This window comes from Caretta caretta, chromosome 19 (assembly GCF_965140235.1).
Source record: "Caretta caretta isolate rCarCar2 chromosome 19, rCarCar1.hap1, whole genome shotgun sequence".
Classification (NCBI taxonomy): domain Eukaryota; kingdom Metazoa; phylum Chordata; order Testudines; family Cheloniidae; genus Caretta; species Caretta caretta.
In genome coordinates this window covers 6,503,492-6,521,313 of record NC_134224.1, presented here as the reverse complement: position 1 = coordinate 6,521,313, position 17,822 = coordinate 6,503,492, and the positions used below count along the sequence as shown (strand labels likewise).

The following is a 17,822-nucleotide window of genomic DNA, read 5'->3' as shown; positions in this document are numbered from 1 at the left end:
CAGTAATGAAAAGAGGAGGAGGGGTAGGAGACCAACCTCTAAAGAAGCTTCAGCTTCTGTTCATAGTTTGCAGCTGTCCGAAGAACAAAGTCGAATTAAGGTCGTTGACTCATTGCGTGGGATGCTACAGAAAAGGTAAAGTGGATTATGAATGATAGTGGCGGGGAAAAGGCTGGGGATATCTTATATGAAAGTCACATGGAATTATTAAGTAAAGTCTTGTGTCTGATGCTGTTTCTCATAAATGCCAGGGCAGTGGAAACTTCCTTGTGGATTTGATTATTGTTATGCAGTAGCAGAACATCTCTTAAACATGCAGCTCTGAGATGTAATAGTCTTGTTTCCGGTAGGGAATGGATCCATTTTAAAAGGAGGGCCGCAGCTTTCTCAGCTTAAACTCCTATTGAGCCCTGCATCACAGCCACCATTCTGCTCTGTGGAAAAATGGGTGGAACTCCCTTCAGAGTCCATCTGTGCAATTCCTTAATCAGTCAGAGGGGCGGCTGTGGAGTTATGTGAAAGTCTTCCTATCACCTGTGGTGAATGCTACTTCTATAGCACAACCAGCCCTTGTGGATTTTAGGAGCAAGGGAGCTGGTTTTTAAAAATGTGGCCCTTTAAAAGGTTTCAACTTATTGTTTACCTAGAACATTCCATGTCATGTATGATATTGACAGTCATTTGCAGACCAGAATTATTTATTGCAATAGATTGCTCCATTTGTTATCTCACTCTTTGCTACTGTTTGTGTTTAATTCATTTGGCAGGCTTAGCCCTTTGTCAGGTAATCATGTAAGAAGGTTTTTCTAGTACATAGAAAATTGGATCAAGGTGGTGAGGTTAATTCAGTACAGTTCAACAACTGGAGAGCCAGCTTCAAATCCTTATTAGGTCAGAAGTGGAAATGAAACTGTAGGGTTTCATCCTAGGGCCCAATTCTCCACTGTCTTGCGTAGTCACTTGCAGTCACTTTGCCTAGATGTAAAGGCCTACATAAGGTGAAGGCACTGGAGGCTCAGGCCCTTCGTCCTTATTTCTCCACATTACAAAATGATCACATGATTCTCAGCCTTTGTTAAGTGGTCTGGTCCAAAACTCATTGAAGTCAATGGAAAGTCTCCCATTGAGTTTAGCAGGCTTTGTCTGAGGTGCAAGAATTCTAGGTCTGGAATAGCAGGCAGTACTGCTGGTATGAAGACAGGGGTACACTGGCAGAGTGACAGGTATATGCCAGCCAGAGGAGGAGAATAGCAGGGATGCTGCACAGGAGAATTGCAGAGCTGTGTAGGGGAAGCTTGCACGGTGTACCTGCTCTAGGCACTGCTATTTATCCTTCTCTTTTATGAGCACTATATTTATCCATGAAATTTAAAGCCAGAATATGATCTAGTAAATGCCTGATGTTTTACCCGCCTGTTACTTAGGTTAGATGCAATCATGCTGGAATTCAAGTTATAATGATGTATTTGAAGAAGTGAGAAGCTCAGCTAAGTGTACAGAAGTTAGGAAGGGCCCCAAGTTTAAATGCAATTTACTGTATGGGGACAGGGAAGCATTCCCTTAGGATGTGGGCTGGAGCACATCTCTGTGTCTCTCCCCCCCGCCCCACTTCTGGCAACTCCTCTGAAGGTGATGTGAGCATAAATAAGACATGCTATAGGCTTTCTGACATAGCAGCACAGTTGGAACAAGCTATTTCACAATACAAGGGGTTTCTCTTTGAGATCCTGGGAAGGTTAAGTTTCTAAAAGACTCTGGTTTCTGACTGCTTCCTGTTTGGTGGAGGATTCTCAGGCTCATTTATTTGGGATTTTAATTGAAAAGAGCTTGTACATTTATAAATTGGCTCCCGTTTAGCAGGCAGATCTGACACATCCATCTGTAGTTCTTGCTTGCTATGTTCCAGGTTGGAGGAGTCTCCTCATCTGGATGTCCATGAAGATATGATACTGAGATTAGCAAACAATGTGGAGAAGGAAATATTCAACCTCTTTCTTTGTGTTGACCAACGATACAAAAACAAGTACCGCAGTCTCCTCTTTAACCTGAAAGCTCCAAAAAATAAGGTGAGAGACTGAGAAAATCTGCCTAACTTTCTCCATTAGCTTGGTAAGAGGGTATCTCTTTAAACTTGTGGCTATATAGAGAACCAGCATAGAAAGAGACTGTCCAATGTTACAGTCTCATTCTGTTCACTGATGGAGGAAGCCTATGCAATTGCACATCCAGGCATCCCCTTCTTTGGCCACACATGATCATTTGGGGTCTTATCCAGGGTTCTAATACACTACTTAATCTTTCATTACTGGTGGCACTTGCCATGCCTACCATTCATCACCTGTCATCCTTTGTAAGTGTGTAGAGACATTTGGTCAGCGCCAAACACCTGAGTATCTTTATCTTCTTTGTAGCACATAACATCAGGCCTGCATTGGTACACATATCTGGCCTGTGAACCTGATGGATGGATGGATGGAGATGTCCAAATTCCCACATAAATGTTGTTGCAAAACCTAGGCTCTCCAGGCATGGCACAAGCAATCCAGTCCAGACCTGCTGAGAGTTAACATTAATTGTCTGAGTACTGTGATAAAGTCTTTGAAATATACATTTAGTGGGAGAAGGAAAGAGAGAGATCTTTGGAAGCAGACTGGCTATGCGTGTCCCTTGTGGTCAGTGTTCTTCCAAGGGCTGCTTATCCTTCTTTTGTTCTTTCAGCTCCTCTTCCACCAGGTGGTTCTTGGAGAGGTTTCCCCGCAGTGTCTTGTTCAAATGAATTCACTGGAGATGGCACCCAAGGAGTTGGCAGAGTGGAGAGCTAAGGAGAGCAAACATGTAAGTCATCCCAGTGCAGCTGAGAGAGGGATAAATGCAGTGTCATCCCCTTTTCCCAATGGCCTCTTTGTGATGCCTTTGCTGTACCTTGTTCTTCTGTTGAAGACACAGAGGTGATCTAAACCAAAGTAATTACAGTATGAAAATGGCACCCTTTATTGCTTAAGGGGTCTGAGTATGATTTAGATTTTTTAAAAATAGGGAGAAGGATAGCTAACAGGCTTGGTGCTTTAATTGCACATTTGCTTTGCCTCGTCTTGATTGGTTTATATTTTGGAGTCTTCTAAAGCTTTTATAAAACAAAACTTAGAAAAGGGTGCAACGCTCTTTCCTTACCAATACAATAGAAAGGAGAGGCAATTGGCTTCCTTGCTTCCCTCTTTCTATGACACTCTGGGGCTTATGTTTACAAAGCAATGATTTTCCCCTCTTAATAGAGGAGGAGTAGTTAACAGTGTCACGCTTTTGCGTTTCCTGATGCAGATTAGATGGATGACTGTATTGAGAATGGGATGGCCCAGGGGATAGGCAATGGGGCCCAGAGCTTTTTGCCTCTATGTCACTAGTTCAAATGCAGCTCAGGCTGGTATTGATTGAAAGTTGTTAAATCAGACAGCTGGTTGGTTACCTGCAGGAGATGAATCTGATGGTCTCTGTCCTGTTCCTAATGGGAAGGGGACCACATCACAAAAACTAGCACCCTTATTGATACTAAATAGCAGCCTTGTTGACCAGTCTTTTCATGGAAGCCAAGATCTGAACTGTCCATGGATACTGAGTTTCCTTCTCAGCCTTGGGATGGTCTCCAAGTCAGGTTTGATACACATTATTGGTGGAGGCATGTACTGCTGCTGTATTTATCTTGTGGATAGCTAGAATTCCTTGCTGTTGTTTCACTAAGAGAAGGACTTTATCTTTAAAACCCCTTCTCTTTAAATCCACGGTTTGCTTTTCCATTTTGGCTTTTGCCTGTGTTGATTCCTTATGATGTTTGTTTTCTTGAGCAAGTCCTTGTCCAAGAGATGTCTGCTTGGGTCTCTGTGTACTACAATGTGATTTTTTCCAGGTGCTGGAGATGATAGAGAAACAGGAGCGAGAACCACCAAGGCGTTGCCCCACAAAACTGACCCACAAAGGAGAAATAGAGATACACAGAGAGGTGGATGAGGACTTTACTTTGGAAGACCTATATGTGAGTAGGTGTCCATGTTTGACCAAACAGACTCAACAAGGGTCTTTTATGTGAAGGTATGAGGAAAGATTCAAGGGAAATATGTAGGTGCTTAAAACCAGCTGGTGTCTGAATCTTAGTGCAGATGAGTTTCTGAGGAGTGGGTTGATGGGAGTGGTGGGCCAGCTGGTGTAGTGGATTAATGTCAGGCTTCCATCTCTGCAGTGTTCAGTTCAACTCTTGATAAAGTCACAATGAAAACAAGTTTGATGATTTTGTCCTAGGCCATAGTGGACATTTTCCTGCTGAAAATGTACTGTGCAGTCTATGGGGAGGGATCAAGAGAAGCTCTGGAGTAGAATACAGGGGGCCTTCAGGTCATTGCTGAGATAAGGAAATTTGCATACTGCTTTTCTGCACTATGATGTGTTCTGGTGTAGTATTATAATTATTATTTGTATTATTGTAGTGCCTAGGAGCCCTAGTCATGAACCCCATTGTGCTAGGCACTGTACAAACATAGAACAAAAAGAAGGGTCCCTGATATCAGTCTTTCATTAGTATAAGGGTAAGAATTCATCAAAAGTTTGGCTTTTCTAGAGGGTTTCAATAGCTCTATGAGCCATCTTGAGATCAGAGGCTCTTTTTGTATAAGTGTGTTGTGCTGTTCTGGTTTATTATAAAGGCGATGGATGTTGTGTGTTGACACTGTGTCTCCATCACTTCAGCAAGAGGTTATGGTTAACTGATAGTTGACTACTAACAGAAGGGGGAGCCACCCCCGATTGCTGTTTGATGACCATAGGCCTCTTTGAAAGATGGAATCTGGAAAACAGCATTTCCCTGGGGGAGAGTGGGAACTCCCCCATGTCTTTCTTTTAGGGAGCGTGGGTGACACCAGCAGGTGAATGAGGAGGGTGTGAATAGATACTCAGCCACCACTTCCTATAAGGCTGATTCGGGAGCGCAGGTTGCCTCCGTGTGAATGAAGTTCAACGTGTATGCTACTAACTGTCATACATTCCATGTAGGGATCAGTTCTATGTATGGACAAGAAACGTGTTTCCCAGCCCGCTGCAGAGTCCAAAAGAGACACCACAGACCAGCACAGGAGTCACTTACTGGACCTAGACTGCCTTATCTGTACAGGTAAGTAAGCTGGGAGAAGGGATTTGGTTGGTTAGCCTTAGACATATGAGTTCAAATTCTGTCCCACATAACCTTTCTCCATGTCACAAATCCATCATACAACTTGATAGAATTGTTCAAGAGGCCCAGGACCGAATTAGCAATTGTTGAGGAATGAGGTGTATTGGTGGTTTGTACATTACCAGCCTCAGATGATGCCTGGTTCAAGCTAGTGTTATTAATCTGTCACTCTCATGATCCATAAATTGTAAAAATGTTGATATACACAGGCAAAGAAAGTGGGGAGAGCTTGAGAGAAGTCAGCAGGACTCATGCTTGGGCTGGAGACCAAGGAAAGAGCTTTATTCCTCACGGCTAGTCCCAGCCCTTTTCAAGCCAGATCTAGGCAGCATGGATGAGTTTATGGTATGTAAACAAGGGCAGTATAGCTAGGACCTGATACTTGCTGGCAGCCGGGTCAAATGTTATCTTTGGCCATAACACAGTGAAAAGTGTCAATTCTGAGATTATTTCTGTTTTTATATTTCAGAACTTCTCATAGAAATGGAAATCCACCTTGTATTAGAGCAGTGTTCTTTCTTTGTGATCAGAATGTACAGAAACATCAGTGTTTTTTCTGACTTTACAGGAAGGATGGCTCCTGATGGTGAGAGAGGTTTTAACCCACTGCAGAGCAAATCAACCTCAAAGAAGAAGGCAGAAGACAGCTCCAGAAGATTACATTCAAGCAGTGTCTATTCAGACAAAGAGAGAAAACATTTGGAGAAAGACAGGTCTTTGTGGGAATGTATTTTATCTTACTGTTGTGCTTTTTGTTTTAACATGTGGCCTGTATATTCTCCACTGTCCACACATGGTTTTTAAAAAGGACTGAGAACTTCTGTAATTCTGCAGTCTAAGAGGAGTCGAAACCAAAGCTCCTTGGCATAAACTGGCGAGTTGCATTACAGGAGTGGGGTGATTTGGTGGACAGATCCCCACCTCAGTCATAGAAGAGAGTAAAGAGCTCCTCTGGGCATAATCAGACCCAACTAGAAGACTTGTCAAGCCTATGGATGGGTGGTTTCTTAAAAGGGAGGATCCCAGCTCAGTTTGGGAGTTCATTTTGAAGGAATAGGGCTGGAACTCAGAGTTCAGCCAGGGTTACTGACTGGGGAAACTGCTTGAGAGCCTTGGGTGCCCAGGTCCTCTCAGAAGGGAGACAGGCTGGTTCTTCTCTCTCTTTCCCCTTCTCCTCCCCTCTCCCTTTTGCTTTCTGAAGGCCCTGGACTCTGCCTTTTGTGGGCTGTGGAAGTTTACTGCCTTTTTTGTTTGGACTACCTTAAATCCCCCCCCACACACAAGCCCCCAATAATGGTGCAGATGCCCTGAGCAGCACAGCTGGGGGGCTGTGCTCCAGACCTCAGGACAACCCCACAGCAAAACTATAGTCCAGGAAGGGAGCTCTGAGACAAGACTGGTGCCCAGCCTCACCCCAGGGAGATACAACATACTACAGGTGGGGTTTATCTTACTTAGAAGCCCCAGGTATTGATCTGTGCCAGAAGCAGGATGCTGGACTAGATGGACCAGTTGTCTGATCTAGTACAGCAAATGTTATGCCCCTACATGACTGTTTTGCATCATGTGGTGATGGAAAGGGGTGGGGGGGAGAGAGGTCTGGAAAATGGAATTCATATCTGTTACCCATCCTCACTGTTATCCCCAAGTCCTGCCCTTTGGGTTTCCATGTGTGGCCCCTTCTAAAAGGAGATGGGCTGGAGCAGGAGCCATTGTCAATCCTTTATACAGGGAGGAGAGATGGATGTTCTGTACCCCCGACTTACATGTTACAAGGTACAACAAAGGTAACAAATCAGACCAGGTGGCAACCTCCTTTCCCCTCCTTTAAAGTGCAAAATGTGCAGGAAAAGAGGTGGAGTGACTCAAGAAATAAAAGAATGGCACAATCAAAGCATATGGAATATCCAGACCTATAGGAATGACTCCACTATATAATACTTATTATGTTTTAGGCCTGCCTCAACTGGCGTCCTCAAGAAGAATCTAAGGCTACAGAAGCAAGTCAAGGACACTGTGCTGTGGGAGGGATTCATTCAGATGTTCAGCATTAAACAGTTTGTGGCAAAAGCATATCCTGTTTCAGGCTATGGCACTTACCTCATTCAAGTATGACCCTTGTTTTCTTTTACATTACAGGAGGGACTGTCTATATCAATAAGACTGTGTATTTAATAAAACACCACACGTTTCATGTGGTATTCCACAGACAAGGCATCAAAGCTCAGATTCTTACATCAAGTTATATCATGTGTTTTCATATGATAGACCCAAGTCCTGTGGCCCTTATGAAGTTACTACTCATTTGTTCCTCATACCAACTCTCACTGAAACCAATTGGAATTTGCCTGAGTAAGAACTGATTAATAAGGACCTCAGCATTTGGCCTGTGGATGGGACAATAGGAAAGGGGAAACATTTCTGAGATGTCATAGGATTAGCTAGGTGCCTAGAGGACTTACAGTGATATTTGGTTTTTTATGCTCAACTCCAGTTGAACTCCCATGGATATGAGACTATGGACTTTGAACTGAGTTTTCACATGTACAAGCAGGAACTGCTATAGAATGGCAGAATCATAGGAACTAAAAGTGGAGAAGACCAGCTATAGCAACTAGTCCATTGCTCAGGGCACCAGTGCAGGACTGTTCCTTATATTTTCTGAGATTAAAAGGAATCTCTCAGAAAGCACAAATTGGGTTAAAACGGTTCACTTTCCGTTATTTGTTTCTGTTCTAAACCATGCAAAGTGTGCCCAGATACTTGGGTGATGGCCTTTATAAAGGTGAAAAAGATTACTACTAACAAATAATGATCTCAGTAGGGGATTGCCTGAGTAGGTCTTAAGTAAGTCTGTAGAATATTAAATAATAAGTAATAATTCTTCTTTGAGTGCTTGCTCATGTCAATTCCATTCTAGGTGTGTGCGCACCCATGTGCACAGTCATCGGAGACTTTTGCCTTAGCGGTATCCGTAGGGTCGGCTGTAGCACCCTCTGGAGTGCCATGCTTATGTGTTGGTATATCAGGCGGCGCCATCCCTACGCCCTCTCAGTTCCTTCTTGCTGCTCGTGGTGGTCAGTTGGAGTGCCTCTCTCCCTTGCTTCGCAAATGGTCAGCAGCAGAATCTTCTCATCTCACCATGAGAGGTCTCTCCACCCTGAGATGGTGGACAATATCTTCCAGAAGTGGGGATCTCCCCAGGTGGATCTGTTCACGACTCACCAGAACAGGAAGTGCCACCATTTCTGCTTGTTCTAGGGGTTCGACAGGGACTCCCTGTTGGACGCCTTTCTGCTTCCATGGTCGGAGGCTCTGATCATAGAATCATAGAATATCAGGGTTGGAAGGGACCTCAGGAGGTCATCAAGTCCAACCCCCTGCTCAAAGCAGGGCCAATCCCCAATTAAATCATCCCAGCCAGGGCTTTGTCAAGCCTGACCTTAAAAACTTCTAAGGAAGGAGATTCCACCACCTCCCTAGGTAATGCATTCCAGTATTTCACCACCCTCCTAGTGAAAAAGTTTTTCCTAATATCCAACCTAAATCTCCCCCACTGCAACTTGAGTCCATTACTCCTTGTTCTGTCATCTGCTACCACTGAGAACAGTCTAGATCCATCCTCTTTGGAACCCCCTTTCAGGTATTTGAAAGCAGCTATCAAATCCCCGCTCATTCTTCTCTTCCGTAGATTAAACATCCCCAGTTCCCTCAGCCTCTCCTCATAACTCATGTGTTCCAGTCCCCTAATCATTTCTGTTGCCCTCCGCTGGACTCTTTCCAATTTTTCCACATCCTTCTTGTAGTGTGGGGCCCAAAACTGGACACAGTACTCCAGATGAGGCCTCACCAGTGTTGAATAGAGGGGAACGATCACGTCCCTCGATCTGCTCGCTATGCCCCTACTTATACATCCAAAATGCCATTGGCCTTGGCAACAAGGGCACACTGCTGACTCATATCCAGCTTCTCGTCCACTGTAACCCCTAGGTCCTTTTCTGCAGAACTGCTGCCGAGCCATTCGGTCCCTAGTCTGTAGTGGTGCATTGGATTCTTCCATCCTAAGTGCAGGACTCTGCACTTGTCCTTGTTGAACCTCATCAGATTTCTTTTGGCCCAATCCTCCAATTTGTCTAGGTCCCTCTGTATCCTATCCCTACCCTCCAGTGTATCTACCTCTCCTCCCAGTTTAGTGTCATCTGCAAACTTGCTGAGGGTGCAATCCACACCATCTTCCAGATCACTTATGAAGATATTGAACAAAACTGGCCCCAGGACCGACCCTTGGGGCACTCCACTTGATACCGGCTGCCAACTAGACATGGAGCCATTGATCACTACCCGTTGAGCCCGACAATCTAGCCAGCTTTCTGTCCACCTTATAGTCCATTCATCCAGCCCATACTTCTTTAACTTGCTGGCAAGAATACTGTGGGAGACTGTCAAAAGCTTTGCTAAAGTCAAGGAACAACATGTCCACTGCTTTCCCTTCATCCACAGAACCAGTTATCTTGTCATAGAAGGCAATTAGATTAGTCAGGCATGACGTGCCCTTGGTGAATCCATGCTGACTGTTCCTGATCACTTTCCTCTCTAAGTGCTTCAGAATTGATTCCTTGAGGACCTGCTCCATGATTTTTCCAGGGACTGAGGTGAGGCTCACTGGCCTGTAGTTCCCCGGATCCTCCTTCTTCCCTTTTTTAAAGATGGGCACTACATTAGCCTTTTTCCAGTCGTCCGGGACTTCCCCCGATCGCCATGAGTTTTCAAAGATAATGGCCAATGGCTCTGCAATCACACTGATGTACGCTTTCCCCCCAGTTGCTCCACAGGGTCCTCATAAAGGTCAGGCAGGACAGGGCCGAGGTCATACTAAATGTCCCGGGTTGGCCTCGCCAGCATTGGTTCAGCGTGCTCCTGGACCTGTTGGCCCCGATGCTGCTGCCCCACTGGCCGGATCTCCTGTCACAGAATCACAGCAGGCTCTTGCACCTGAACCTGGCAGCGCTGCACCTGACAGCTTGGTTGCTCCATGACTGAGTTCTGTGGAGCAGGAGTGCTCGGCCCAAGTCCGGCAGGTCCTGCTGGGAAGCAGGAAGCCCTTCAGTAGGGCCACCTATCTGGTCGAATGGAAACATTTTACGTGCGGCCTTCAACCTGAGGGGTTAGGCCTGTGCAGGCCTCGCTGCAGCTGATCCTGGACTACCTCTAGCATCTTACACTTCAGGGGTTGTCCCTTTCATCTGTTAAGGTCCACTTGGCCACTATATCAGCCTTTCACCCTCCGTTCCAGGGCAGGTCAGTCTTCGTGCATGGCATGACGGGCCAGTTCCTGAAGGGTCTGGAACAACTCTACCCTTAAGCCCGGGATCCTGTCCCTCCATGGGACCTTAACTTGGTGCTTACGTAGCTCATGGAAACCCCCTTCGAGCCGTTGGCGTCCTGCTCTCTTCTTCTTCTCTACTGAAAGGTATCGTTCTTGGTGGCAATAACTTCTGCATGGAGGGTTTCCGAGATTAGGGTGCTCATCTTGGAACCACCATATACCACATTCTTCAAGGACAAGGTCCAGCTGTGGCCACACCTGGCCTTTGGCTCATGTGTAATTGGGAAACCACCTGGGCAGGGACATATTCTTGCCAGTCTTCTGTCCAAAACCTCATAAGTCTGAGGAAGAGCATAGGTTGCACTTCCTGGACATCAGGAGAGCACTAACCTTCTACATCGAGAGGATCAAGCCATTTCACAAGTCGATGCAGTTGTTTGTCGCAGTGGCAGGTAGGATGAAAGGTTGTCCGGTGTCAGCCCAGAGAATTTCGCCTTGGATCACATCTTGCATCCATTTCTGCTATGATCAGGCGAAGGTGCCAGTGATTATCACGGCTCACTTAACTAGAGCGTAAGCCTCGGCGGCAGCCTTCCTAGCCCAAGTACCCATTCAGGATATCTGCAAGGCCACTACCTGGTCATGTCTCACTATGCGCTTACCCAACAAGCTCGAGACGACGCTGGCTTTGGTAGAGCAGTGCTGCAAGCTGCATGACTGTGAACTCTGATCCCACCTCCAGGGATACTGCTTGTGAGTCACCTAGAATGGGATTGACATGAGCAAGCACCCGAAGAAGAAAAAACGATTACTCACCTTTTCGTAACTGTTGTTCTTCGAGATGTATTGCTCATGTCCATTCCATTACCGGCCCTCCTGCCCCTCTGACGGAGTTGCTGGCAAGAAGGAACTGAGAGGGCATGGGGCCGGCAGGGCCTGATATACCGACGCATGAGTGCTGCACTCCAGAGGGTGCCACAGCCAACCTTATGGGTTCTGCTAAGGCAAAAGTCTCTGACGACTGTGCAGGTGGGTGAGCGCACACCTAGAATGGAATGCACACGAGCAACGCATCTCGAAGAACACCAGTTATGAAAAGGTGGGTAATCTATATTTTTGTCCTTCTGGTTTGTACAGGCGTTACCGGAGCTGATTCAGTCGAGGGGCTGTATTCTCCCGGAGGACGTCTGGGATTATTTAGAGAGCATATGGCCAGCTGAAGCCAAGGTAGCCTTTCAAAAGGTTCTTGTTTTCAAGCGCTGAGGATGATTTGTCATGTACTAAGCTGACTTTTAAGCATATCCTAGTTCCTTCAGCCTGTGGTCCAAGATGTCAGAAGAACTGAGTTAGTGCAATAATAACCCTTAAACCTTTTATCACAGGAGAACTCAGCTGCTGGACACCAGAAGCAGCCTGCATTCATGCAGCTAAAATGGCTGTCACCTTTACATGTTTGAAAGCATGCCAACAAAGGGTTGCACTTTCCCACATAGTTATGATACCAGCAGGGACAATTTTAATGGTTGCATAGAATGATATTTTGGATCAACTGAAACATTCTGTCCTTTTAAGTGGCAAGTAAAAGTGAATAGTATGTAGGCCCTAATCTTGAGAGGTTCAGTGGACTGGCAACAACCACTGGGTTCAAGGATTGTGGCTATGCATAAATGTGTGACATGGATGGAAGACTTCTAAAGGCTTACTCCAGAGTCCATTGAAGTGATTGGAAGTCTTTCCACTGACTTCATTGAGCTTTGGATCAGGCCCAATGGTGTCAACTGACCTGATACAGTTCAGGGACGTACCATGTGCAGGTAAAAATTGTCTTTACCATATTGTAGGCAAGATCTCTGTCTGTGTTTTTCGCTCTCTCTCTCTCCTGAATTTGTTCATACTCTTGTGATCTCCATATAGAATGTAGAGTCCGCCAGATTGTTTACGTGCACCAAAGTGTGTTTGTAGGTTGTGTGTGAGGTGAACGCTCTTCATCTTGCCAAAATGCAGTGAGTGAAGCACATAAAGAATGGGAGCGCCCCCTCCCCACAAATGGGATTAAGCTTGAGCCCTTCTGACATGCAAACAAGTTCCTAGATGCCTTCCGTTTTTCAGTACTTCTTTCCGGTTAGGTGAACATTGTTAGCAGCACTGTGTTTTCAGACAATCCACACAGTCTCCTTCTCCCTGTGTTTGTTTAGGAGATGAGCATGATACAATTCTGCCCTGCCATGACCAAAGACTTCAGAATTTACAACATGCTGTATTCGTATTTGAACAACAAACAGAGATACGGCATTGTGGACAGCAACCAGATGGAAATGTTCATGGTACCGCTGCCAGCCTTCCAGCCAGTACCTGCCAAATTCCATCCACTTGGTGGCCCAGGTATGGATTTTAAACAAGCTGGCTTCCTTTTCTGGTGTGTACCCCAGAGAGGCTCAGTGAAATAACTTGCTGCCTTCAGATTGAGGATCACAGGTTCCAGTGCTATAAATAATTCAGTATAATATAATCCACAGCTTTACCGGGTGTCAGAAAGCAAGGGGCTCTATTTATTTCTCAGTGAAAGGCAGATTTGAAAAATAGGGTTGGGCACTCACATGCCCTTTACTATGGAAAAAGGCACTTAAAATATGGGTAGTTGCATCTTGTGATGCATGGACATCTATAACCCTCTGTTACCACAGATGAAACGGCAGAGAGCCAGTGGATCTGCTTCTCCTTGTGACAGTGTAAATCGGGAGTAACTCCTTTGAGGTAAATGGATTGACAGCAGTATAAAATGAGAGTAAATGAAAGGCAAATCAAGCCCAGTAATCCCACATTGTCCTAATTCCTACGACATTTTCTTTCCCTGCCCAGCTTCGTGTCACATGACCTGAGGTAACTGCCACATATAACTAATGAAATGGCTGGTGCTTGCCTGCAGCACATCAGGATGTAAACTCATGTAACCCCTTGTCACATAATAGTGTGTTCCCACCCAGCTACTCATCATGTGAAATGTCATTTGTCAGAGCTGCAGCTAATCCCTGTCCTACCTCCATCACATGATGTAACATCACATCATCTCCATATCAGGTAATTGCACTCAGTGCACACTTGAACCCAGCCTGGAAGCTGATTACATTTTCCAGTAATCATTGGCAGAATCACCTCTGAGATGCAGCACAATCCATCGGTGATTGACCTGGCATCTGTCTCACCTCCCAGACAAGTGGATACTCAGTCATCACGGAGAAGCAGATAGTTTTAATTATAAATCGTGTTATCTTTGTGTTCCTAATCTGGGACAGTCCAGAGCTCTGCCATCAAGATAGGACAAGACCAAGAGACTGTAATGTCTCCTGGGCCATTTGAAACGGGCTGTACCTTTTTCAGCCATCGCACAATGCAGGGAGAATCAGATACCCAGCTACAAACCATGATGGTTGAAAATTGCAGGTCATCCTTAGTAAAATTGCCTTGGTGTTTAGCTGTGGTCAGTCACCCGTCACAGAATGGTCAGACTGACCTATTTGCAAACAGAACTGAAGTATACCCACTGATTTCAAGTGCGTTTATGTGATTCGTGTCAGTGTGTCGTTTGAGAAAGAAATATATAATTCACCTTTGAGAGCAATATATATTTTAAACTCTTTTAATTCTCCTTTCAACCTAGATGGGCAAAAAAATAAGGGCAGATTTTTCTACAGCGGTCTCTAAAGTTGGGCCTGCAGTTTTGTGCACAAAAGTGTTTGCACATGCGTGTTATTGTGTGCGTGCAAAAACTTGGATTTGCATTGCTCGACTGCAGATTGTGAACTACGTGATTTGGGCATGTAACTGTAGTGCCGCATGCACAAATCCACTCTTTTGCAGGCCCGAGACGTTGGTGTGAAAAATTTGTGTGTAAAAACAAGCCTGCCCAAAATTGCAGGCACAATTTCAGAGGCCAAGTTAACGTCCCTTTTAAAATTTGGCTCTAACCCTTGAATACAATTGCTGAGCTGTGGGTGAAGAATAAAAATTAAATCTCAGTGTAATGCAGAAAATGTGAATGGGGTTAAAAAAATTACATGAAAACCTGTGATCCTTATTTATTTTTTTACTCAGTCCTTACTCAGGGAAATCTTCCATAGGAACATAAGAACGGCCAGACTGGATCAGACCAATGGTCCATCTAGCCCTGTATCCTGTCTTTCGGCAGTGGCAAATGACTATCAGAGGAAGAAATTTAGGATTTGTCTCAGGGAGAGTTTTGCCTCAATAAGTATTCAATAAAGAGTGAGACAGTACCGAAGGATTTGGCCCAAAGTTAGGAAGATTCCAGCATAAATTGTGGAAAAATCTTCCTTTAACACCACCTTTTTTGTTTGTTTTAATAGGTCTTGATGCAAATCACTCTTGCTTGTTGCTGGGACTGATTCTCCCAAAGAAAGTCTCAGGCGATCCCTCTACAAGTAGCACGAGGCCCAGCCTCTTAAGGGAAACAAAAAGAAAGACAGTGACTTTTAAAAATAACCTTGTGACCAAATGCTTTTCCCCTCCTTTGGACAGTTCTGGGAGCACCAAACTGGCTGAACCATTTCAACAGGTACCGTCCAGGGCATTCACAGGTAAGCGGCTGTCTAGGAACGAGTATCCTCCTGCAGTTTCTCACAGCCAGGAACCCCTTACAAACAATAATATGTTCGCTCTCAATACGGCAGTGGGTGAAGTCGTAAATGGAGGGACATGCCATGCAGTATCTTCTTCACACTGCCAAAACAGAAAGGAGGAAACTGACCAATCCATGCAGGATTGTGCTTTCCATTCACTTAGCAACTTCCCCTGGATGGTAGGGCAGTCCTACAGCATGGCTCAGGAATCATTGGGAAGGCAGCACAATATGACTGGGGGACATACGGAGACATACCTCGCTGATGCAGGACCAGCCGCATCACAGAACTGGAATCACGGACCATTGTCTTCATGCTCCTTATGCTCCCATGAATGTGGTGGCAATGTGGCCCTCGATGCCAACATGTTAGGTATTCAGCAGTTATCAGGTATATTTTATCCTGGAGTTACATCTTCTGGTGGAGTTTCTCAGGTGCCATCTGTGCCCCATCTTGTTTCCCATGAACCTTCTGCTACCTCTGACCTCCAAAATCATGCTGCAACTGGAGACTCCAGTCCAGCTGTTCCTGTGGAGGAAGCATTGTCTCTGATCCAGCATCTGGAGGCACTGGTGCAGTTGAATTCACAAATTCAGAACCAGACTCTATTTTCACTTCCTTCGTTAGATCTTTCTGCAGTCCTACAGGCAGCCGCACCCGGGGAAACTCAGATTGTTGGAGGAGCCGCATTTCCACCCGTCCAGCAGGAAAGTGGTGTGTATCCCCAGTCTCAGTTGACCCTTCCTCCCTTTGGTGGACCAGTATATCCCCCTTCTGATTGTTAATTACTCCATGCCCTCTAGGGAGCTCCACAGAGAATAATTTGTACAGTTGTCTACTCCCAACATGAAAGCAGCATAATCATAAAGAGTTTGCAACTCATCTTAAAAGCATCAACCTCTGGAATTTAAAAGGGCCTCCCACTAACTTTTGAGAGTTGTGGATAGGTTGAAACATGCCCATATGGAAAGAAGGCTTACAGAATTATTTCACGTACACTGGGAACAGATGGAATAATGAGCAGTGCTCTAAATACGTCAGCAGCCACATGCAGACGCCAGATATTGATCAGAATGGGAGAAGTAGGGCAAGTGTTACAATGACTCAATGTAAACTGTTTTCTGGTCACTCTGCTTTGTGTGGCCTTTGAAAAGGAACTTTTGGCCATTTCCCTGTGCACTTGGGGCTGGGGTGGGGAGGGGGAGCGACAAGGAAGTACTGTGCGCAAGGAAAGGTGTGTGTGTGTGAGGGGGCAGATCTGAGGCTCACTGAGAAATAACGTGCTACTGAAAGAAGTTGGTTTTTTTTTTTAATTCCACCCAGTCCTGGTGGTCTTTGGAGCTTTTCCGTGTACTAAAGGTTTTAAGGTGACTGTTTTACAATTACACCGAGCATAAGTAGTTTCTCCCACTGGTGGAAAGGGACCTGCTGTTGAGGTGTTACTGGTGTTACCTTCACCAGAAATGGCAAAAAATGTTTTGTATATTTACAATACTTACGGTATTTTTAGAAAAGTTTGGTGCACGATGTAAGAATCCAGATTTTCCAAAAAAATGGGTGCTGGTTGTGAGAGGCACGTGTGATGTAGGTGCTGTTATTTTACACCACACCATGACAGGTTTTTTAAAATATTGTATTTGTTCTTTGACCAGGAACCAGCACTCAACAGTAACACTTGAGACTTGAGTTCAAATGGAGGCTGGATGCATGTGTGACTTGCAATCTGAAGCGTAGCAACCATGGTCGGTTGTTCTATTTTTATGTTATGGAACTTGCACTGTTTAAAAATGTTCAGAGTAAGAAAAATAAATATTCTTTAGCAGTTATTTTTTAAAAGAGTTGCAGAGCACTGTCATTGAGAGGTTCTGGGCAAATTCGGAGCAGAGCTGGTTACAACTAGGTTTGAAAACAATTGTCAGGATGGATTTCTGACAGATGGCCGTTTCCCAGCACAGTTTGTAGATAGCATTGTTTTAGCATGGTTTTATTGTCCCATATAGACAAAGATTTTTGTTTAGATAACTGTGCTAACAGAAACAGATGAAGCCCAGGGTTAGACAGAAGAATAAAGAGCTTTGCATGTCAGTGCAGGGTGCTAGCACCTAATCCAGGGTCAGAAAGCAGGACTCAGCAGCTATCCTCATGCCTGACATTGTTCTTTGCAGTCATATTGGTCCCATTATATTAGAGAGACAAGGTGGGTGAAAGCTTGTCACTTTCTCCAGCAGAAGTTGGTCCAGTAAAAGATATTACCTCACCCACCTCGTCTCTCCCATACCTGGCACACTCTTACTGTTTGACTTGAAGCATGGGCGGCAGGTATCACAGGCCAGGGGAGGCTAAGCCTCCCCTAACCCAGGCCATGGCTCCGCCCCAAGGCCCTGCCCTCACTCCCCCTCTCGCCTGAAGCCGGCAGGTGCTCAGTTCCAGCCAGCGGCCTAGGGCTCAGGCCAGCTGGTGGCCCAGGTGTCGGGCTGGCGGCCAGGGGCTGGGACGGCCAGGGGTAGCTCGGGCTGGCCGGCGCGGCTGGGGCCTGGCAGCTCAGGGCAGCTGGGCTGGGGCTCCTCTGCCCGTGGAGGGGAGGGGCTCAGGGCTCCGGCCACGGGGCAGCAGGGGGGAGTCTGGCCATGCGGGGCTGGGAGGG

The 17,822-nt window shown here is 45.6% G+C and overlaps 1 protein-coding gene across 1 annotated transcript; it reads left to right on the top strand.

The window, feature by feature from the left end:
- The first annotated feature begins 5 nt into the window (after positions 1 to 5).
- On the top strand, positions 6 to 17,014 carry SPOCD1 (SPOC domain containing 1). The gene is made up of 10 exons (XM_048825874.2): positions 6 to 135; positions 1,907 to 2,066; positions 2,719 to 2,835; positions 3,902 to 4,027; positions 5,038 to 5,155; positions 5,784 to 5,928; positions 7,171 to 7,324; positions 11,679 to 11,768; positions 12,737 to 12,923; positions 14,906 to 17,014. Exons 1-10 carry the CDS (start codon positions 122 to 124, stop codon positions 15,961 to 15,963), a joined length of 2,169 nt encoding a protein of 722 aa, XP_048681831.2. The 5' UTR covers positions 6 to 121; the 3' UTR covers positions 15,964 to 17,014.
- Positions 17,015 to 17,822: the final 808 nt, after the last annotated feature.

Coding starts and splice junctions, on each gene's coding strand:
- SPOCD1 (XM_048825874.2), top strand. Junction 4,028..5,037: donor TTACTTTGGAAGACCTATAT/GTGAGTAGGTGT, acceptor CATTCCATGTAG/GGATCAGTTCTATGTATGGA. Junction 5,929..7,170: donor AAACATTTGGAGAAAGACAG/GTCTTTGTGGGA, acceptor ATTATGTTTTAG/GCCTGCCTCAACTGGCGTCC.